The sequence below is a fragment of the Helicoverpa zea genome, chromosome 14, assembly GCF_022581195.2.
Source record: "Helicoverpa zea isolate HzStark_Cry1AcR chromosome 14, ilHelZeax1.1, whole genome shotgun sequence".
In the NCBI taxonomy this organism is placed as follows: Eukaryota; Metazoa; Arthropoda; class Insecta; order Lepidoptera; family Noctuidae; genus Helicoverpa; species Helicoverpa zea.
Genome location: NC_061465.1, coordinates 10,039,738 through 10,064,719, shown reverse-complemented (window position 1 = coordinate 10,064,719; position 24,982 = coordinate 10,039,738). Strand labels below are relative to the sequence as shown.

The window sequence follows — 24,982 nt, the reverse complement described above, 5'->3', positions numbered from 1 at the left end:
GAGCATTCATCGTGGCCTCAGCATCTTCCCGCGATAAGGTTCGCCATGAATTCGGCAGTTTGTGGTACTACTGGAGTAACCCCCGCATACCTTACGTTCGCTAGGGAACTTCGTTCGCCAGTCGAAATGCACCACGATATTAGGTCCGTGCTCAGTAAGGATAATTTTGTTCCTCAGATTACACCTTATTTGAAAAGGTTTGTGAATTCGTTTATCGCTGTCAGAGAGAGGGTCGAAGCACAACAGGATCGACGTAAGGAATGTGCCGATAAATCCACAAGACCAGGTGAAGTCTTCGAGGTGGGTGATCAGGTACTATTAAAGTCGCATGTTCTGAGTAACGCAGCGAAAAACATTACTTCTAAGTTCGTTCCTAAGAGAGATGGTCCTTACGTTGTTGTGAAGAGAATTAGCCCTACAGCGTATCTTATAGGTAATTTAGATCCATCTGAGGAAGTTTTAGGCAAATTTCACATATCAGAACTAACTCGTTTTCATTCTCGGGATATTACGCCTCCTCGTCCCGTAGTGCAGAAACGGCAGAGAGGACGCCCTCGAAAACATGTTTGTCCTGTATGTAGTGTTTCCTTTGTGCGAGTTCATGAGCGGGGACGTTCTCATGATCTCGAGGGGGAGTGTATAGCGTGTGGCTGTATGTCGCGCAAGTAGTTTGCCGCCCTGTTAGTTAGTTACACGCGCCGCAAGAGGGCGCGTGGAAGGGGACGCGACATCGCGCAGCCGCTCACGCCGACAGTGAGCAAGAAGCGTGTGCCGCGAGTGCGCGTCGGATGCGCCTCGCTTGAGTCTCGTCATGTAGTTGAATACGCTCGCCCCATTGTTTCAACTCAGGGTTTAGTTCATTAGTTAGTTTTGTAACATTCGTGGTTGTTGTCCAACTGTACTGTTTCGTTTGTATTACCGTGTTTTCTTTGCAATAAACTTAAACTCAAACAGTATCCAGTGGTTTCCATTCGTTAAATAGCCTAGTTTAGTGACGCCCGTAGTGTGTAGGGCTCCGCTAGGGCTATAAAACTTAGTTTGTTTTCGGACTTTTGAGTGTTATATTTTTTAATGTTTGAATTAAAAATTAATTGCGTTTAAAAAAAAGTTGCTCAAAACTTTCAGGATTAGATGATGTTAGTTGTGAAGTTCTTGTATATTCATAGCTTTTTCAAGACTAAACAGCCAGAAAAATAATTTTTTCGATATATTTTTTTCTGCTGTCGCAACAATTTTACTACCTTAGTTCGAGCTTTTAAGAAGCAGTCTATTTAACATAATTATGTAATTAATCACCAGCAATCGTAATAACGCTCACTAAGGATTACATAACAAAAGTCCTTGCTATAAATAACGTTAAATGGAAACCGAACATGAGATTAAACATGCAACTAAGGGGTTTCAACTGACGGGTAATTATGCCTCGACACGAGTCGAAGGGAAAGCGTGATGGGCTGATTTCAGTTGAGGGACTTATGCACGGGGGTAAAGTTATAATCATGCAGCCGATTGGCATTTTTCATGACAGTATAAAGGTTGTAGATAAAGGAATAATTGACGGTATGTAGGTAAGTATAATGGTTTGGTTGTTAAAACTGTAAAATTACTAGATACATGTATGGTCACAGCGTACCTAAACCTTAGACTAGGGAATTTGAGTTTGACAAGTAGTTCACGCCATTACCCAAGTACTTAATTTTGCAATAAGGTTACAAAAATACTTTCTACTACATAATTACCTCCCCACTCAGAGACATAATTTAATGATTACTTAAGTTTTTTTTTATTACATATGTGAGGAGCTGGTGTCCGTGAAAGGCATGGGATGCCTGTGTTACGGATCACCAGTGCCCCACCCATCGGACATGTAGATTCAATTTTGACTGGATGCATTTCATACATAGCGTGACATACACAAAATAGTAAAAATTTTCAACTTAAAATTAAGTAGGTATGTATACAATTTTGGAGTGATATTACTAGAGACAGATAAAGATTCAAATAAAGAATTTTGCAAGTAAAGAAATGTTTAACGCCTATTTACCTACTATGAGTAATTGTGGAAACGCAGTGCACACAAAGCAACATGAACAAAAAAATCAACTAAGTCACCCGCAATTATTATTTCCTTACGCACAGGCTCGTCGTACGAGCTCGCATACCGTCATTCGGAAAGAATTGTCGCGCGGGACACGGGTAAGTAACTCCTTAGTGACGGAATGTCATACAAATCCTTCACTAAGGAATGGCTTAAGTAACCATTAAATGTTTCTGAGTGGGGAGGTTAGTCTGTAATTAGTAAGTACATTTACACCTGTCAAAACAACGTGATGACTTCCATTCATGATTTTCGGTACATAACACAGTAAATAAATTTTCCGAACAATTTGGCAGAGATGGAGCGTAAACTTCCAGGCAGCTTTAAATCCAGTGCTTCTATAATGTCTCGGTAATAAATCTAAGTTAGCTTATTCGGCAATTCCGTCAGAGGCAATGGCTTCAACTGCAGTGACCATACGGATTTCAGATCCGGAGTCCGGAACTCATGATCCGCGAATTGTCAGCAGTTTACTTGTGCCAAGTTTCGTGGTGTTGTGTAGATGAATATACGAGCATTTTAGCCTCAAATGCAAATGCCTATTATTTTTAATCTAGAATAGTTGACGTTGATGGTCAATTCTTCTAGATTACAAAACAAACAGTCAAACAGACGTATGACATTGTTTATTCTCTTTTTGAAATAACAACTGAAAACTAAACACTAAAAAGTTTTACAGAGTCTTTTTCTTGCATCCTAACGTTGCATCGGCAGGTGCCTATTTCTTAAAATTACATGACTATTCTCCTGAATATATTTCTTACTCATATATTTACTCAAACATTTTAAAAGGCACTGACCTTCAAAAATAATTCATAACTTTTCTACATGAAAATCTGTGTCATCTGTAGGATATTAAATAAATATAACTTACTTGGAACTTCTTTACGTACACTGTGGTGTAGGCGGATGTTTCATTAAAATGTTGGTATAAAGGTTAGGAATAAAGAAAAAATAAAAACTGCGTAATAGGCGGAAAAGTCCCGGAGTTATTTTATTTAACGCGGTGCGCAAAGGACAATGAATTAGCATTGACGCATGACAGTAAATTGTGTGTGACTTTATCGGAGACCGTCCTTATTGATTAACTAGCATTGTAGCTAATGTATCCTTGCTAAGTAGCTGTTATTTCTATGTTCACTCGCATTTAGTTAAAGTAACTTTCTTAATATGAAATGCATTAGGTAAACTAATTCTAATTTTAATTGATTTTTGCAAAGTTTTTAAATAATTTTATATTGTTTTTGTTTTATTATAAATTAATACATGCTGTGATTTACTATAATTAAGGAAACACAAGAAAACTTAAAAAAAGATATTTGTTCCTAAAACTTGTCTGTTATGTGTATTTCTAGTTGGAAATCCAAATAAATAAAGCCCTAGCCCTAGTATCAAACCTAAGTAGATTAGTCAATTACAAACTGGTAAAAAAACATAACCAACCCTCCTAGGGTCGAGTAAAGATCAATAGGCCAAAATACGCTGGTAAATCAGCAGAAGCAAGTCACATAGGAATAAATTGTGTAGGTAAGTGCTAAGCAATTGCGTTTCAATATCCTATCTAATAAACAGCCAGGTATCTCGCCATAATTACATAATATACACTCGAATAAGCAATATAATAATAACACTTAATAATTAAACTGAAATAGCTATTATCTGAGCTAACTACTACTACGCTTCAGGAGGCTTACACAATAGTTTTGAGCTTAACAAACAATAACCGAAGATAGGCCTGATAGGGGATACCTTCGAATATATTTAGGTTAGTAAAAGCATTGGTAACGGTTCAAGGTATTGTTGTGTGGGTAGGCGTAAACATTTGGTAATAATAATTAAATAGGTGTACGTATCGAAAATATGCATACTGTAGGTACTTATATATTTGTACCTAAATTGAAAAGAATACGGGGATTTTGGGTATTTTTGAGCACAATGGTGCCTAAAAAGCGAGAATTGGAACAGCTAATAATGAGAACCTTTGAGATTCTCTTCAAAATTTTTGACTTGTTTGTACATAGGTAATATCATAAAAAACTAATAGACAGATAATTATGTATTTGCCTATAAATAAAACCAACTATGTATTTGATCAGTTTCTTATATTCTAATATCCTTAGCCGGTTGGTCCCGACTCAAGGAAATATTTATGTTAATGTCGTGGAAGTCGGAAGAAAGTCGGAAGCCTGAAAAACTGTGACAGCTTGTCTAGTTAAGAATCTCTCGATTTAATTAAGTTGGTTTCCTTGTTGCTAAGGAATAGTTGACGTTTTATTACAGTGCGGTTTCATAATACTCACTGCAGCAAAATAATGCTTCATATCTGTCATGATAGCTTTGGTCTGTAAAGTGCCTAGATATTTATTTGTATTCTATTATTTTCTTTTGCCGTTCAGCGTGGCAATGCAGTGAAGTGGTTCTCGTCAAATTCATATTTAATTCATTTCAATTCACTCGGGTAACACGGTAGATACGTAGGAACACCGCGCGAACTTCCTCTGTACTATCTTTTTGCATTTCTTTAAGAAGATTTATAACCTTTTGACACCAAAGGAAAGAAAAAAGTCAGGAAAAGCGCTAGGTAAAAACATGATGTATGCAAGGTCGGTGAATTCATAGAATAGTTTAGACTACAGTGGGGACTTGTAGGTAAATACACACACTACAGACTAAAAGGTCGGCTGCCAGTGGACCAAATGGCTGGTATTTTTTTAAGAAATACATCATTCAATTCAAAAGTTTCCTAAAGTCAAAGTCAAAAACGTTTTTTGAAGTTCGGCTAGTTTTTAGCACTTTTTCACGTCAAATTTACAAAAGGACAGCACCCCCACAACGCCCCCCCTTTCACCAGTTCCTAGTGTTATGGCTGGGAAGAAGAAGCGGTGAAGAACAAACTTCCCAGCAACACAGCTAAACAGTCTATTATAGTAGTAGTCTAGCAGTATACTACCATTTATCTTTATGCAGAACAAGTTGTCGGCAAACTAAAAGTCGTCTTGTATGAGCTCATATAGTAACAAAAAGTTGACTGACATCTTCAAACAAACCATATTAGGAACATACCTACTTCAGCATTTCTCGGATCAAAGTTATAATTTACTTAGCGTTCTATCTGTCTTAATTATCTGTATAAGTAAGTTAGTCTCGTAATAATGTAATTACTGGAAGATTACTCTGTAAGTTGGATCAGGCATGATTTGTTTCAGCTTTACAAATGTTTAGCTTAAGACCGATTACAGACTAACGTAATTTACAGTGAGTTTACACATATTTGGCAAGAAGTGTTCCATTCGACGCTGTCATTTGAACATCTTTGGCAATTGTCACGGGTAGTTAGAAGCCAGAAAGTCCACGAAACTGGGCTGTGGAGGTCAGATAGGCAGTAAGCTCTATGTAAAACACTTTTAATCAACTGCATTCCGGTTAGACTGGAAGCCGACCCCTACATAGTTGGGAAAAGGCTAGGCAGTTGATCTTGGCTTAATTATGACATGTTACATGGTGCGCATATACGCATTTCCACGCTCTTCTAAAAACGTCTGTGGATGCTCTAAGCGGATCACACACTAGTATATGCCTCGCTCCACTGGACGACTTTGCATTGACCGTAAGTAAACACTTCAGTTTATTCAAACAGGAACTGAAAACTCTTCGAAGCGCGTGGCAGTGTGTGATACCTACGCTTTGGGTACCTACAGGCGATCTTTCGTGTCGTACACAATTGGTTCATGTTTTCCAAAATATGCATAGATATGTGTTATGTAACGTTACCCTCGGGGACCATAGAAGCTATTTGTTTCAGCGATCCTTTTGGGAATGTATGGAAAATTAACACATTTACTGGAATGGGTTTAGACATTTACTGTCCATTAGACTTTTGAATTGCAATCAAAGTCATGATTGAACAAGCTTATAATTAGCGACCTACATAAGTTAGATCTTTTTAAGTCCAGGGGCCCGATTCTCCTAAGTTAATAATGTCAAAATCGAGTAGAAATCGAATCGCAATATGATCGCAATAGCAGTTTTAACCATATCGGGCATTCTGCTACTAATAAAAGACCAATCGTATTCGATTGACATTTGATTGGTGTGCGATTGGTCTGCTATTTTGGTGATTTTGGTCCATACGGTAGTTTGCTGTACAATCATGTTGCAATCGTTAATCATTTGCAGGCAAAATGATTCATTATTGAATGACAGAAAAGGATAAAAACGTTTATTTCAAAGAAAAAATAGCGGAATGCCACATACGCTTCAATCGTAATCGAGTCGGGATCGGATCTCAGTCGAATCGAGTCGAACGTGAATCGTATGACGCTTAAGTAAAATTAGGAGAATCGGGGCCCAGGTTTCCTCAACTGACTGTTTATAAAAATGTATTTGTAATACTAAAAACTTCTAAAAACATATACTGCATACCTATGAAAATTCTAAAGTTCCTTTCTTTGACTTTTGATATAATTCCCTTCACTATTTGTCACTAACATCACCAAAAACCACATAACTAAAAAACCAACAAAAAAACTAAATTGGAAAGCAGATTTAGGCTTTGTTTTGGCATCAATCGTATTGATTTTGCAACAGGACTGGATTGATTCAATCGGACTGAACTGACGAGATTGATTGAAATGAAAATGATATTGACTTACCTGATGTGATCTGGCGGTTACGTTAGGTAGCGTGTGTGTTTGTTCGTATGTTTAAGTGTTGGTCAAAGGCTGTATGTAGTTCTAAGGTGATTTAATCCTATTTATTTGACTTAATACGTCTAGAGTACCTATTAGAATGAACATTTACAGCGAAATATTAGGAACTATAAAGTTTTTTTTTGCAATCTATGTTGACGTCAAGTTTCAATCTGACAGCTAATTATGTGTTTTATAATGAAGCATCCTTTTGACCTTATTCCAATTTTATTTGGGGTCGGCGCAGCATGTTTTCTTCTTGATAACTATCTGTCACATTATTCTATTCGTATGTATGCTCATACGTAATCTACAATTAGAATACTATATTATAGACTAGGATATGTGTCCTATATTAACATGGAGTGACAGTAAAAAAATCTTTACCACAAATTCCTGTAAAACTTACGACATTTAAAACAAGGAAAGGCACACAAAGTGCCATATGTTCATCAAACACGAAGTTAATAATCACATTCTACATTTAATATAATATTCGGGAAGATGTTGTTAGAGTTGCACACTGGAAACTTTTAGTCGGCCGACAGTTTGTTCGGCTTTATAATCAGTATGGAAATAATGGCAGTACCTATGCACATGAGCACGATCAAGTACCTAATTGACTAGTTTTAGATCGATTAAAACATTAATTGTAGGTAATCAAGATTTCCTTAAAAAATGCATTTGGTTTTGACAAGAAAATGTTCATTTTGATTTCTGACACTTACGCGAATATTAGACATTTAAATAAAACTACTTTTACGGATTTTATCGCGTTATATTAATATTATTTAATCCCGACATTTCGGATCTTTTACAGCATCCATGGTCACGGGCAGACTAAGGTGTTGGTCGTCTTGATATATTAGTTACAAACAGCTACCCTACATTTTGTTGATTATTATTGACAGTCCGATTCACGCAAAACGAGCTCACTGTATCCTTGGGTCGAGCAGTTGTAGGCTTGGATTTTGGTATAATAGTTTCTATGATGGGATTCCAAGCAGGTGGTATGCACCAGCCATCTTCTCTATTGAAATTTGCATGTTTTTTAATTTCAATAGCCTCGCGAATCATCCTAGGTAGAAATCGGTTTTCTTTTGCAAGGACTTGTGGTTTATCAAATCTGATGTAATGCTGGGCCTTGTCTAGTGTGTGTTCACAAACTGCTGACTGTCTGGAACGGCGGTGTTTGACATCGGCGATGTGTTCTTTTACACGGGTCCCTATGCTTCTTTTAGTTTGGCCTATGTAAGAGAGACCACAATCACAGTCAAGCTTGTATACACCCGCATCTTGTAGAGGTATGTGACACTTGACAGGTGGTAAGAATTGACTGATCTTCTTCAGCGGCTTGAAGTAGGTTTTGATTGAAGCTCGCTTCAAGATGTAGCCAATCTTGTCTGTGACTCCTCTTATGTATGGAAGAACAGCAGGTAGACGCTCAACTGTGGCTGGTTTCACGCGGGTTCTGCGACGAGGGCGCGGTACTCGGAGCTTGTTGTCGTGCAGTACTTGCTTAACATGTTGAAGCTCAGCACCCAGGTGTTGTTCATCACAGATACCACGTGCTCTCTGAAACAATGATTTACCAACGGTAGATAACTGTGTTGGGTGGTGGTGGGACTCACCATGAAGGTATTTGTCTGTATGGGTTTTCTTCCGATACACAGTGTGACTCAAGGTGTTATTAGGGTTACGGATAACCAAAACATCTAAGAAAGCTAAGGAGTTGTTTGCCTCTGACTCCATAGTGAATTGAATTTTGGGGTTTATGGAGTTAAGATGATTTAAAAATGCTGTGACTTTGTCAGATGGTAGAATTGTGAAAGTATCATCTACGTACCGCTTGTAGAATTTGGGTGTTACGGGTGCAGATTGCAGGGCTCGCTCCTCAAAATCCTCCATGAAGATATCAGCAACAATGCGAGATACTGGGGAGCCCATTGCTACACCATCCACTTGCGTAAAGGTGTTTTTGTTGTCAGTGAAATAAAACACCTACAACTAGCTGACAATGAAACTATGGTCAGTTTTGATGTTCAGTCATTGTTTACATGCTTACCCGTTGAAGACTGCATCAAGATTGTGTCTAAGAAACTAGCAGAGAATAACATGCCTACTGAATATGCTGAACTGTTAAAACATTGCCTAACATCTGGCTATTTACTGTGGAATAATCACTTCTACACGCAAGTGGATGGTGTAGCAATGGGCTCCCCAGTATCTCCCATTGTTGCTGATATCTTCATGGAGGATTTTGAGGAGCGAGCCCTGCAATCTGCACCCGTAACACCCAAATTCTACAAGCGGTACGTAGATGATACTTTCACAATTCTACCATCTGACAAAGTCACAGCATTTTTAAATCATCTTAACTCCATAAACCCCAAAATTCAATTCACTACGGAGTCAGAGGCAAACAACTCCTTAGCTTTCTTAGATGTTTTGGTTATCCGTAACCCTAATAACACCTTGAGTCACACTGTGTATCGGAAGAAACCCCATACAGACACCTTCATGGTGAGTCCCACCACCACCCAACACAGTTATCTACCGTTGGTAAATCATTGTTTCAGAGAGCACGTGGTATCTGTGATGAACAACACTTGGGTGGTGAGCTTCAACATGTTAAGCAAGTACTACACGACAACAAGCTCCGAGTACCGCGCCCTCGTCGCAGAACCCGCGTGAAACCAGCCACAGTTGAGCGTCTACCTGCTGTTCTTCCATACATAAGAGGAGTCACAGACAAGATTGGCTACATCTTGAAGCGAGCTTCAATCAAAACCTACTTCAAGCCGCTGAAGAAGATCAGTCAATTCTTACCACCTGTCAAGTGTCACATACCTCTACAAGATGCGGGTGTATACAAGCTTGACTGTGATTGTGGTCTCTCTTACATAGGCCAAACTAAAAGAAGCATAGGGACCCGTGTAAAAGAACACATCGCCGATGTCAAACACCGCCGTTCCAGACAGTCAGCAGTTTGTGAACACACACTAGACAAGGCCCAGCATTACATCAGATTTGATAAACCACAAGTCCTTGCAAAAGAAAACCGATTTCTACCTAGGATGATTCGCGAGGCTATTGAAATTAAAAAACATGCAAATTTCAATAGAGAAGATGGCTGGTGCATACCACCTGCTTGGAATCCCATCATAGAAACTATTATACCAAAATCCAAGCCTACAACTGCTCGACCCAAGGATACAGTGAGCTCGTTTTGCGTGAATCGGACTGTCAATAATAATCAACAAAATGTAGGGTAGCTGTTTGTAACTAATATATCAAGACGACCAACACCTTAGTCTGCCCGTGACCATGGATGCTGTAAAGGATCCGAAATGTCGGGATTAAATAATATTAATATAACGCGATAAAATCCGTAAAAGTAGTTTTATTTAAGATGTTCATTGTTTTTTTTTCTTCACATATAAAATATATTTTTTTAACTGTCGGATCAATTGTCGGCCGACTGTTTAGTCTGCAGTCTGGCAGGTACTTTTATGAGTCTATTTGACTCCGTCGTATGTATGACAAGATTCATGGAAATTAATGTACCTACTTACTAGCTGGGGGCAATTGTTTCTTGCCACGAGTTTCTTGATTAAAACATTATGTAAATGGCTTGAGTGAATGGCAACTCTTTTTAAGTAATTGGGACAGATTTTTTAAAATATTTTTTTTCTAATAATGACTATAGTGAGGAAGAGAAATTTGTAGGTATAATACATAAAAAAAAATATTATGAAAAAAGTTAATAAACCTATATTTTTAAAACCAACAAAGTATTATCTCAATCAGCCCAATTGTCTTAAAAATAATAATTCGACCGTAATATTGTGTAGTTTATAAAAAATCCCAACTTTCAAAGAAAAGAAAATATGTCAGCCGTGCAAGTAACTTACGCTAGTTGTCTCATGATTTCCTTCTGCTTTTCAAAGAGGTAACATTACTTACTGAGACAAAACAGAGGAATTCCTACGACTTTTATCATAGTGCATTCCTCCTACATTCATTTTTACAAGCTTTTTTTACAAGCTTTTTTACAAGCTTTTTTTTTTTTTTTTTTTTATTTTTAACTTGCAATGTATATATGTATGTATGTATGTATGTATGTAACTATGTGTGTTCGGGTGGAATTTTACAACTCAATTTTAAAGCACTTGCCCTCAACCGATTGAGCTGCAATTTTGCATACATGTTTAGTTTGGATGACAATGCATGTTAAGCTATGTGACGTCATCCTAAATCCAACATGGCTAAATATACAAGATGGCGGACTAGTTATTTTTAAAGTACCTATACAATATGGATATCAAATGAAAGGGATTGACTAGTAGAACACATTGCACTTTACGAAATAAAAATCCAAGATGGCCGCCGCTACAAAATGGTGAATAACCTATTTTTTTCAATCCCATCCATATGGGTATCCAATGACAGGCAAGTAAAATAAAGTGCACTTTACCAAATCAAAACTTAAAAGTATAAAATAAATTGAGGTAAAAAAATCTTTAAAAATAAGCTTTTATTTAAATGCGCTAAAAATAAAAAAAACAACTTTTACTGTAACTTTACTGATTTATGTTTTAAAAGCTTGTCGCGATTTAACTAAGAAAGTAAATACGAGTACTTAAATGTCGCGACAAGCTTTTAAAACATAAATCAGTAAAGTTACAGTAAAAGTTGTTTTTATTTTTATTTTTAGTGCATTTAAATAAAAGCTTGTTTTTAAAGATTTTTTTACCTCAATTTATTAGAAACATTCCTTTTGCTAGACTTTAATAAGTCGGTATTGTTGCAGTATGTTTATAATATATGTACATAGGTGTAATTCACTAGTTGAGAACTTCGGTTTTACAGAACTTGGGATCCCCTAATAATTTACCCATATGCTCATTAATTCCGTTTTTAATCGTCCATTCCGTCATTTTTATTTTTTTATTCAGCTTCCATTTACATATTTATTTGTCGATAAAACAATTTGTCACAATGTTAATGTTTCATTGATGCACATGGTATCTCGTTTAGTGATACATACACATGGTGTACATACAAGTGATAATTTTGAAGATTGCTTAAGTGTGTGATAAAAAGAAATATTTTTATGACGAACATTATCATCTTGTATGTGTCGCTAATTACAAAACAATAGAAAATCGATTGTGTCTCGCCTATTTCTGTGCTTCGGCATACTCTGGTATTCTGTGGTTCTACTATTTTTAGATACTGCACCGACATAATTAATGAAAGTTGTTCGGATTTTCACTCCAGGGAACTTAACCGAGTCAGGAACTCCGATTGTTTGACGCACAACCTTGCAAAGAGGTTACTTGGCAAAGCCTTGCTTGGAAAACTTCCCCTGTGTGATAGTGCCTGGGTTCTAATCCCGGATGTTTGAATACTTGAAGTTCAGCCTTTAGAGCAGAAAGAGGGATTTGCCTGTTGGAATGGAACTTCTGTCACGGTAGTCTTGTTTGTAAAATAAGTCTTGATTTTATTTATTTTTCTTTGTTTTTGTCCTCCTTTGAAAATATGGAAATATAATCAAATTACTGTTACAAGGCAGCTAAATGATTGATTGCTGTTTTTTGTAAATTTTATTTAAAAGAAACATTAAGGTACTGTTATGTTATTATCACAAACCAATTACCTACAATTATGAATATTGAACATCAGTTCCCTAAAAAAAGTTGATAAGCACTAGTTCCCGAGCTTGCTTTCAGAATCTCTTCCTCCGAGCCTTTTTCCCAACTATGTTGGGGTCGGCTTCCAGTCTAACCGGATGTAGCTGAGTACCAGTGCTTTACAAGAAGCGACTGCCCTATCTGACCCCCTCAACCCAGTTACCCGGGCAACCCAATACCCCTAATGTTTAGACTAGTGTCAAACTTCCTGGCTTCTGACTACCCGTTACGACTGCTAAGGATGTTCAATGATAGCCGGGACCTACAGTTTAACGTGCCATCCGAAGCTTGCTTTTACAATACACACCAGAAATTAAAAAAAAATCTAACAGATTTTGTAAAAAAAAAATACCGCATAGATAGCATAGATTTTTTGCATAGAAAAAAAAAACACAAACTAGAACACCGGTATCAGTGAACTAAACTAGCTAAATAAAGCGATTGCACGTATACATTCGTATACGTTTGACGTTGCAATACAATTCGCTTCGACGATTCCGACACGGTTTGACGCACGCAACCATACGCCAAACGTGGTTTAGAGTTTAAAATAATATAGCGCTTGCTTTTTTTTTTAGGGAAATTTTAGGGAGGTATATTAAAAAAATATAGACTGTTCTAGTTGTCAGCTTTTGGTGAAAAGATACGGTTAAAAACTAATGGCCTTACTACAAAAACTTTAACCACTGTTTTACACTTGTCTAAAAAAAATGTGGCTCCAAAATGAACCATATGTCAACGTCATAATTTGACATTTTTTTAGACAAGTCTTAAACTGACGTTAAAAAGTTTTTGTGGTAAGACGGCTAGTATCTATCTAGTTTATTTGTGTATAATATACTTCCTCATGTATTTACCATTGTTAGTCGTGATCCCATGACATACTATATTTTAGTCAAGGCTGACGATGATTCACAATTAAGTTATTTTCTCTAAAAAAATATATATATACCTATTTTCACCAGTTCTAGAAATATCATTTCACATCAGCCTTTAATGTAGAAGTATGTATAACGCAAAGGTCATATATAAAAAATCCTAAGGTGACATTATAAAACTAAGCTTAAAATAACACTCTCAAATGTAGTTCATTTCTTATCTATTCTATATTTAAATAACATTTTTCATCAACCTAAATCTAGATTGTCTTTGATACCATACGCCCACAGAGTAAAAATACATTTGTTTTCATAAAATATCGCTTAAAGAGGTCGTTACTTGTGTTTATGTCTCTTTTATGTTATAAAGCCTAGTAAGGAGGTGCTACTATATTGTTTCTTGCTCAAATTCTTGGAACTTATGATTATCATGTTACTTTTATGTATTACTTTTTTCTCGCGGTTTTGCTTGGGCTCTGAGGAAAATAGCTACTATTCAGTCTCTTTATAGCTTTCAGTCTATTTATCATTCTAAGATTCACTTGTATTGGTTGAGTTACACGCACGAGAATAGCCTTTGTGGCTACCGATTTCTAAATGAAATAAGATTTTTTATATTGTCTATTAGGAGGGAACTATCCTTCCAGAATAAAGTAGGTAGTTTATGTCCTTTCTCAGTCTCTAGACTAACAGCCTTACTTATAAACGTGAATTAAATATAAGTAATACTTAAGGGCTGTTTAATAAAATTCTTACTTATAAACGTTGTTTAAGCATGTCTTAACTAACATTTAATCACTACTTAAGACTTTAAGTAGTGATTAGTTAAAACGTTGCTTAGAAGGTGATTAGAGATTTTATAAGTAAGGGGGTAAATATTTAAACCTGTGCATCCGTTTCGGGGCGAAACACAGACAGATAGACTAACTAGTTATTAGTAAAGATTCTGAATTAAAATATGTATTCTTCAGAATTGCCAATGAGGCAGTTATCGAATATCTTAACCACACTTCGACCCTTAATTTATACATCAATGTCCACTATCCACAACAATACTAACATACCCAACAGTTTCATGCTTCTAAAAACATGTAGCAAACCCTAGTTATTTGCTAGTCTAGCGAATTTCAATTTATTGCCTCACCAGCCCCTTTGGGACCACTAATATGTTTTGTGGCACGCCTTGAGCACTTCTAGGAAACCAGCGAAGACGGGTAGACTGCAGACCAAAAGTCGGCCGACAGTTGGCTGTGGAGTTCGGCGTCTAGTTGTCTTTCATTGGTAACGTTCCACAGCGTTTTAAAGATTTTATTTCAATATAAAACGAAATTAAAATATATACGGATCATCTCTTCATGTGAAGAAAAACGAACAAATTGAGATCAATAAAAAACAAAACATGAAATGTCAAAACCAAATAATGTCGGGACATATAATGTCGGGACACCTTTTCACACACGGTTGGTTAGCCCCATGGTAAGTTATTAATTAACTTGTGTTATGGGTGCTAACACAACTGATTAACTACATATAGCTACATATATACATATTTATAAATACATATTGACATTTGACTACATTATTTCAGATCAGCATTGTAAACATTGGATTTTAAAAAATCTTGATTCCATTCAAACTTTTCCGTCGTTCTGATACCGGCTAAATACCTGATCTATAAATATGTGCACCTACTACCCTTCATCTTCATACTGATTTATTAACCCAAACAAACTATCGGCCGACTAAAAGTTTGCAGTGTGCCTACTAAGACATAGCATGATGAGAATGGGAGACAATGTATTATTTAACAATATTCTAAGGTTTTTGTGTCACAGGTCACAGGTGTATTTAATTTGAAATGGAATACATTTGATTTTAGACTCACGTCTGGTTAAAGAGATTGTACTAACTGGGTTATTTGGTTTCTACAACCATCATCATCTGCTTAGCCTTTTTCGAACTATATTGTTACTGTTACAGCCATCGCATCATCCCACTACAGGGCACAGGCCTCCTCTCACACGGAGAAGGATTGAGCGTTAATCACCACGCTTGCTCAATGCGGGTTGGTGATTTCAGACTAATATAGTAAAGGTTTCCTCAAGATGTTTTCCATCACCTTTTTATCAGCTATCGGTGTCCAAGATATACTTAGAAAGTACATACAAACTTAGAAAAGTTGCATTGGTACTTGCCTGACCTGAAATCGAACCCACGCCCTCATACTCGAGAGGTTGTCTCTTTACCCATTAGGCCACCACGACTTTTCGAACTATGTAGGGGTCGACTTCCAGTCTAAACGGATGCCGCTGAGTCCCAGTGTTTAACAAGGAGTGACTGCTTATTTGACCTCTTCAACCCAGTTATCTACCCGGGTAATAAACTCAATAGCGGGTTTCTATAAAAAAATCATGTTTTTTATATTTAACATGTCTTTTAAAACTTTTTTTAAACAATACGTTCTAATAAAGTCTAGAAAAGTAAAACAATACTGCCAATTAGATTACAGCCTTCAAAAGGTCTTCAAAAAGATTCGAAATCTATTTAGTATCGATAGAGTTCTACTCGATCTGAATATAAATATCGTCCTACAAACAAAGCTTGTGTAGTTATAGGATCGATTGTAATTTAATCGATAAAGTTGAAGGGTAATATGATATGATATGATGATTAGGTACGTTGTTGGAAATAACAGATTAAAATTGATATACTTTACTTTTTCATATATTGAGTTTATTATTTAGGCTTATTTTCTTTAGGTTCTCATCATTGTTTCTTTTGTAGATTGTAGCAGTAGGTACTGTAGAGTTTGAATAGTAATAGTTTTTTTTTAATGCTGGTCAAATATGCAATTGACAGCGAGGGGTAGAACGGACTCAATTAACACGGACTACTTAATAATTTAGTTTTTCACACATTAAGTAAAAGCCTGTAAACTATTCTTCTCAATAAACCCATCTTATAGAATTCTAGGTTATTCCGCGCACTAAATCAATTTGCAAGAATGTTGTAGGCTCAATTCACTTGGTGCCGTAATGAAGTCAGCCATCGACTCTGATCGGAAAAACCGCAAGATATTTTATTCATACCTCTTGGTCGAACTCAAATCTGTATAATATTCGGATGGCTTGTTGGATTTATATCGGATTTACATCGATACTTACCTGCCTATGTATATTGAAACCCATCTCTCTTCTGTATATGTTGCCTGTTTCTTCTTTGTATATACCACCTTAAGCAAAATTTTGGTAGTTATAATATGTTTACTAAATTCAATTGTCTTGCAAGTTAACTTGTAAATGTACTAGCTGTTGCCCGCGACTTCGTCTTCGTGGGTAATATAGAGCTGCCAAAATACTAACATGAAGTTATTAGTACTATTTCATATGACAGGATAGTCAATATGGAATGGATTACTACATAGCAGCCGCACTGGTTGGCTAATCAAGGTTATGTTGTGGACGTGTGATGGTTTATGCCACCACTAATAAATGTATTAAATGATTGCTAAATTAGGTATAAACAGGAATAAAACAAAATAATTCAGAATGACAATAATTTATTAAAAAACATTTAATCAAGAGTCCTAAAACGTTTGTTCACAGCTAAAATACTAAAGGCCAGTTCAATAATATTATGGTTACGTAGTGGTAATCGTCGAAAGTTCCGGCCTGAGTGACAATTCCATACAAACTTATGATTATGGTCTTACGATTACAGACGGTTTTGAAATAACTCTTAATTTTATTTTTTTTCGTTACATTATTTTATTTTTATGTTATACAAATATTGGTATGCAATGTGATATTTTTGTGGTTTTATGTACAGGAAAAAATATTTGTGCTTTTCATAATCTTTTTTAGATTTTATTACAATGTGTATAGGTTGATTACGAATTTATAATAAAGTAAAATAAATTACGTATTTATTAATCATTAGAATTTAAATTCGTAAGCAACCCAGTTGTTTCGAAAATAAACTATTTATTTGTTGATAATTGTCATTACATTTCTTATGAACATTTTAAAATTAATTACATCACAAAACTAAACTCGCTTGTTCCATTACAATTCTAATTAATTAAAATTATTGTCCTTAAATAATTTAAAATAACAATTTATCTGATATTTGGACATATTTAACGTAAATAGCCATAAATTATATTATATTATCTGAGAAATTTCTAAACATATTATTATACTAGGTATAAGGATTAACTTCATATTTTAGAACCAATATGGTTCTCGTAAAAATGCATTTAATATCGGCACAATAGTGCATAATTAATGAGTCTAATTTTAATAAGTTGCCAAAATTGATAAGGGTAGAAATTAAATTATGCATGTATTCTTTATATTTGTTAAATAACAAAATAAAAACGGTAACCATAGTCCGTTCAAATTTATAAAAGTAAAATAATTGAATTCGTAAATCAAAATAATTGCCGTCGGAAACTCACATTACAATAAGAAATTCATCAACAATTATTTACGTGAATCTTGTTAAAAAGTAATTGGACCTACACACAAAATCATTAACATCTCTTTAACATAATTAGTTGGCATTTGCTTGAAATAATTTACGCAAAACCACTTATAAGTAATTATGAAATCAAATTAAAGTTACTTGATGCCCGTAAGCTGGGAGTTTCCGGAGCGATTGTTCAGTAGTTAATTAACGAATTAATAATTATAATGCTTAACTGCTCTTTCGAGGGGAATGGAACGTTCATTCTGTTGAACGTTATCAGGTTGCCCGGGTAACTGGGTTGAGGAGGTCAGATAGGCAGTCGCTTCTTGTAAAGCACTCAGGTACTCAGCTGAATCCGGTTAGACTGGAAGCCGACCTCAACATGATTGGGAAAAGGCTCGGAGAATGATGGAACGTTCATTCTGTTATGCGTTTCATTTATGTGGTAAAGAACCAGCCTCTCAAGTATGAGTGTTGTTCCGATTCAAGATCAAGCAAGTATCAATACAACTTCACGAAAAAGCATGTGACCAGAGACACAATGAAAAATGCTGATGATGTGTGGTTCTCGTTACGGTATAGTTTGCTAAATAATGAGGTGAAACATTTCTAGTGAGGCTACTTCAGACTAACAATTGTGTAAAAAGTCGGGGCGCGAACAATGACAGCTCTTTTATCGGGTCAAGTGGTGTTGCCACAGTGTTGTCATAAAAACTACAGTTTCTTTTATCATAAAACAAAAATAAAATAATATTCTTAAAAATGTAGCTTCATTTTTTATTATTTCAGTATGTAAAAAGCAATTTACGTAAAACGGATCGACTTTCCAAGATCATATGCGTGTAATGAGCCTTAGATCCGAATCCGGAATGGTAACGTTACTCAGATCTGGGATAAAATATTTTATACAGTCCCTCAGAATACATGCTGGGAAGTAACATAATAATATCAGTATATTTTCCTAAAAGTATTATTATATGATTTCTGATTTGTGTGAAATAGTAATATTTTACGTGATTACTGATATTTGTGACATTATAAAAATATAAATCGATGATTATTTTTTATTCCTTTAATTCAAATCATACGCACAATAATAATTATGACATACATCTAATTTTTATATATTTTTCTTTAATTCATTTTATTAAATACAATAAAAAATCTAAGACATACAATTTAAACATTATGAGCAACATATTTATATAAAAATGATATTCGAACTAGAGCAATCCCAATTATTTAAATTCATTTTCACGCTTTCCAGCACCACCTTACACAAAACATTTAACGACATTTGTATATTTTATTTAATCATTCAAAATTAAAGTATGTAAGTGTTCATATTTTTATTTTTTTCTGAAAGGTTAACAAGTTTCTCAACTCAATATTACAACTAATCTAATTATTACTAGGCAATTAATATTAAATTATCCCGGTACCCACGTAATACACAAATGTCGTTTAAAATTGTTAACACTTACACGTTTTAATATCTGGCACGACTCGCAATTTATTTAACCTATTGTTATTAATCCTACGCAGGCAAAATTTACGTACTTAATTACCGATATTACGAGTATCCTAACATAACACTTGGTACTCAATAGGCAATTTTAGTCACGAATTACAATTTTGGCAAACTAACGTATCGATTTTCAAGTTTGTCGATAAAAATATATTTATTTCTGTCCATTACAAATTGCCGATTAATAATATCTAATAGTAATTTATTCTGTAGCAAATAGCAAACGTCAACAGCGAAATAAATTAACTGTAGCAAATTCACTCAATATATCTCGATGACGCAGCAAATGGTCTGACATGACAGTTATTAAATGAAACTTACTATCAACATATGTGCGACAAAAAGCAACTAAAATCACCTAATTCTTATAAAGCTATCATAATCTAGAACAATTATTTATATTATAATACTTAATTCTACATTTTTTTCGTTCCCAAAAATAAATTTTCTTATTTTTTACCTTGGCACTCGTATCTATATCACAGATCTTTGACTAATACCGTCATTCTTATGAAAGTACGTACGTTTCACTGTAGGTCAGCACCGCTCTACCCTCTTTGAATATACTTTTAGAACATTTGCTTTTTTACTATCGAAATAGTTTTGAGAATTGCCAGGTGCAAAAACCTTTTTTCTTCGATTAAAGACAGAAAAGCTTTGTCTATTCAGATTATTTCTAGACATTGTAAATGATACTGAAATTGAATCTAGTGCAATTTCTTCTGTGCAGACGCTTCCATTAATCTGGTTAGTCGTTAGTGCGGCGACACTAGACTGAAATCGCTTATCGATATTTAAAGTGAATACAATATCTCCCTGTCAGTATACCGATATTTTCTAATAATTTGACATTGATCCCACAAGAGTGATGCCTCTCTAGAACTACAAGTTGTCGTGCCCAATTTCCTCCTTTGTCTCACATAGATAACTTTTGAGTTTGTCATGACCTTGCTTCGACTCCTGATCAAATAGTTTATTAATAGTATCCTTGAAAAAACCTTTCGGTTGAATAAAACTTTCCAATTTTGTTTCTATCGAGAGTTTTCTTTTTTTATTATCATTGGCTAGGCGAGGAAAGTCTAAGGAGTAACTTTGCCGTATTATCTTTTGCGTTTCGGCGTTTTGTTGGTCGGCTTCAATTTGGTGAGGGTCTTTATTGGTTTTGTCGGTCGAATGATCTTCATACGCCTCGTTGCCGAACACATTGCTGGCGCTCGCCTCGGCGCACACGTGCTCGGGGGCTTTCGTGAACAGTAAGCGTTCAGAGTCCATAAAAGTTAACACTGGCGATCTTTCATTAATCACTTTGCAGGATTCTCCGAACAGGTCTAGTTTTTTAACATTGCTATTGTTACTACTATCTTCATCGTATACGGTGTCGCCAGACCTCTCGGCGTCTGAGTTTCTACTCTCTGGTATGGTGCAGAGATCGGGATCTCTCGTGAACGTTCGGTGATATTCGTTAGTTGTCATTTCTGATACGTCTTCGTTGAAAATGATTTTTTTACCTTTGGAATGTTTGTGCGTACTGGATAAATTGGTTTCTGATGAATTGAAGCGAGTGGTATTGTTGAGGCTGGATAATTTGTTGGCCGGCGACGTTAGAGTATTGTTATAACCTTTTTCAGCTTGAGAATTCTTGCTCTTGGTATGGATTCCGAATATCCTTTTGATTGAGTTTCTGAACTGTAACAATACATGATTGAATGAGCTATTATTGGTGCAAGAATATTATTTTTGACAGTGGTATTAGGTAGATACTTACTTGTGTATTCATGCCGACGTAAATGAGTGGGTCGTAGCATATGGAACTCTTGGCGACTAGTGCTGGTATGACTCCAGCTCCTGGTGAGACCTGTGCAGCAAAAAATATAATGGGTTAGAGGATTCATCTAATGTATTCTATACTAGACACAAGCTTCAATCAGTAGGCAAGTTCCTATACTACATACAAAAGGTATTTCATAAACAAAACATCAAATTGATTTGCTGATACGAATTTCTAGATAAACGATGACTTCGTTATATTTCTATGATTGCCTTACAACCTTTCTCAGAATTCATATTTTCATTTACTTTAACAATACCTTTCTGTGAATAAAATAACAACAGCACAAATAAATAAACTAAATCGAATCAAAGTTGCACAAGGTTTGCAAATCAAATGATAGGTTATTGTTTATAATATTCAGAAACTTATATTTGGGACATTTTAGTTTTGATTTGGCAGGCTCACAGCGAGGCACTTATCATCTGCCTAGCCTTTTCCCATTAACGTTGGGGTCTGCTTCCAGTTTAACAGTACCTACTAGTGTTTTATAAGGAGTGACTGCCTATCTGACCTCCTCAACACAGTTACGCAGGCAACCCTTTGGTAAGACTGGTTGTCAGACTTTCTTGTTTCTGACAGCCGGGACGCACCAGTTTACCATGCCTTCCAAAACACGGAAGATCTCATTATGACAAGATGGTCAACCATCCACGGACCTACGCTCTAGTAAAAGTAACAAACTGTATATAGTTACGGCACAAATCTTGAGCTCTGACCTTCACCTGCGTAGAAGTAATTTATTGGGCCCCTTTTGTGGTATGAAGTGCGGCGCGGGGGCGGGCTAAAGCGGTGATTGGCCCGCAGTGCATCGCGTCATAGCCGTCACTCGAGATTGGTTCTTTGCTAATAAATCACTTCTGCGCAGATGTAGGTCAGAGCTCAAGATTCGTGCCGATAACTATACAAACATTTCTAAAATGTTCGAGGAATTGCAACCTTTGTAAGTGTACACAATAGGTATTTGGTTGTGCACCAATGTGAGCGAACAAATTCGGTGGAATATCGATGGGATATAGGTACTATTACCTACACTTATCTATGAGACAATTTCCTTTTCACTATGTCAAAGGCTTGTAAGGAACAACTTGATAGAAAATCAAGTGCTTTATCATTCTCCTAGTTTCCTATCATTAGAATATCAATACGACTCTAGTATGTAATTTACTAGACTGTAAAGAAGTTTTAATTGTTTTTCAATAGTTTCTTTGTTTTGTGTGAACTGTTCTGATAGATTGCTTTTGTTTTGTTTGTTTTTATTGTTGTTATGGTCGGGTTTATAGGACATGGGAGTTTATTAAACCGCAACTGTAAGTATTATGCAGAATTGCATGTATACGAAAATGATTGAGATTGTATGTTCGGTGATGCATACTTTATTATATGTTTATGATTTTATCAGCTCAGTTTCAAAAACAAAACCTTTGAAGTTGGTTTAAATTGTACGTTTCAGTTTAAGACTGTTAGGTAGTGTTTTACACACATACAAAACCAATGTGCTTTACCTTTCGTGAGATAAAAGTCCGAATCCACTAACCACCGTTTAAAGCTTCTAAAAATCCGAGGATCAGAAAACAAAGATCGTACAACCCTTTTTTGTACGAAATACCTTTTCAGAGGTAACAACAGTGAAGGGTTCGAGGGTTAGGACCAAAACAAAGGTTCATCAATGATCCTATGGTACGGAACCGGACTTACTCGTCATTATACCCGCTCCTTATTTCATGGAAATGGCTATCATATGTGGAGGTATTTATGGGGATGCATGGTGGAAATTTTGTATCGTAGCTGTGCTTTGATGAAGATTTCATATTTTTACAAAAATACTTAAATGTCCATTCTAGCTTAGCTTGCTTTAATAAAAAAAAACGCATCGTAGTCAGTCTACCCGCTTAGGAGCTGCGTTACCACAAATAGAGACACACCCATAAATAGCGGCCATTCTCTCCTTTCTTTTAAATTAAATTTAGAATTTGATAAAATATCAAAGCGTCTAAATTAAAGAAACCGAAAACTATTATAAGAAGACACCTCTAGAAAATTCAGTTTATAAATTGATTAGAGTGTCCTGGGACGCTGAAAATGTTCACCGATCACCAAACTATGAATATTCATTCAAATTCATCGTTTAACTGACAAAGAATTGGACCGCAACATCAAAAGAAATCGATTTATCGGAATCGTAACGATTTGAAATGAACTAGTTTATTCGATTCCAAATTCAAATTATATTTTTTTTGAAAGTTTTGCCTATGTTGTAGTGACAGAAACTATTAAGCACAGGTTTTAGGTAGATAAATAAAAATAATGGTAGACTCAAAGAAAATTGTGATGTAATCTTTTTTTCTGATTATTTATATAAGGTAGCTACTAATTATTCTTCGTAAATTAATTATTAATGATTCTGAGTTTTTTAAAGCCGTTTTGCGCCATTAACTTTTAATTGTGAAATTATGAGCCGGAAAACGTTGCCAAAAATCTTAAGGATAAAACAATTTAAAAGTTTGAAATTATTCAAATGAGCTAAATTTTAGTAGCTGTAATAATATTTTGTTTTTTAGTCCTTAGCAATGTTAAATAAAAATCTCAATAAAAAAAAAACAAATTGTTCTGAATCAACATGGTGTGGGCATGTGATGCGGAGGAATAAAAGTCATGTTGTGAGAAAGGTTTTGGCCATTGATGTGGACGGAAATAGTGGAAGAGGAAGACCAAAGAAACGATGGATGGATTGTGTGAAAGACTATACATATATGTATATGGTTAGAAAAAATGTTACTTGTGAGATGACGGCAGATATAAGAGTATAGAAGGAGAAAACATGCTACACCGAAACCAAATAAAATTAGGAAAAAGGCTGGATAAAGGATGATGATGAGTTCTGATTAAAGTATGTTTATAAGGGAATCGATTCCTCTCTATGGAACTCAGCACCCAATTATTAATCACTTTATTAAAATATGCAAAAAACTCTTTTCGAACAATACTTTTTGATATTGAATGTAATAAATCTGTCCCTTTGTATTGAGCTACACGTGAAGGATTTTCCGGGCTATTAACATAATCCGCTTAATGATAGCGCATTGCGGCTATAAAATATTCCACGTAACATTTATTTGCACTAAATAGTAGAACTATAATGAACTCACATTTATTGGTCAGAATACAGACCCTTTTACGCCTGTCACACGCAACTAAAATGTGAAGAATTATAAAAGTCTTTTCGTTTCGCGCGTGTTCGAAGTTTGGATCTGATAAATGGGCGTTCAGCTTTGTAATGACAGTTGAAAGACGATTAACTTGAATTTAATAAAGGAAAGGACTTACTGCGAATTATTTTGACATCAGCTTCATATACTTATAAATTATGTCAACATTTTAATTTCTAATCAAAAAACAACAAATTGATCCCAGTGTATGAATTCAGTAATAGGCATTTTTATTTCCAGCGTGGGAAATATTTCCCTCACGCAGCGCGGAAAACGGTTTGTAAATAATCAGGTTTATAGAAAATTCATACGATATACCTCGTAATAGTACGTATGCATTCGTGGTGGCCTAGCTAGTGGGTAAAGAACCAACCTCTTGAGTGTGGTTCTCGAGTGTGGTGTAGGGTGTGGGTTCGATTCCAATTCAGGCAAGTACCAATGCAACTTTTCTAAGTTTGTTTGTACTTTCTAAGTATGTCTTGGACACCAATGACTGATAAAAAGGTGAAGGAAAACATCTTGAGGAAACCTGGTCTATACAGTCTGAAATCACCAACCCGTATTGAGCTAGCGTGGAGATTAATGCT

The 24,982-nt window shown here is 35.5% G+C and overlaps 2 protein-coding genes and 1 pseudogene across 2 annotated transcripts in view; 1 reads left to right on the top strand and 2 right to left on the bottom strand.

The window, feature by feature from the left end:
* Positions 1–7,713: 7,713 nt before the first annotated feature.
* Positions 7,714–8,757, bottom strand: LOC124636674 (the record flags this gene model as incomplete). The annotated part of the gene is made up of 1 exon (XM_047172836.1): positions 7,714–8,757. A coding segment is annotated over one exon (1,044 nt), but the record flags the coding sequence as incomplete, so codon positions are not given.
* Positions 8,758–8,776: 19 nt separating this feature from the next.
* On the top strand, positions 8,777–10,013 carry LOC124636352 (annotated as a pseudogene).
* An 8,946-nt stretch (positions 10,014–18,959) lies between these two features.
* LOC124636330 (parapinopsin-like) overlaps positions 18,960–24,982 on the bottom strand; it is a 77,766-nt gene continuing 71,743 nt past the window's right edge. The window contains exons 6-7 of the mRNA XM_047172384.1: positions 21,124–21,213; positions 18,960–21,044 (exon numbers count right to left, since the gene is read on the bottom strand). Of these exons, the coding sequence (XP_047028340.1) occupies positions 20,241–21,044; positions 21,124–21,213 (894 nt within the window). The 3' untranslated portion in view covers positions 18,960–20,240. The remainder of the gene's footprint in view (positions 21,045–21,123; positions 21,214–24,982) is intronic.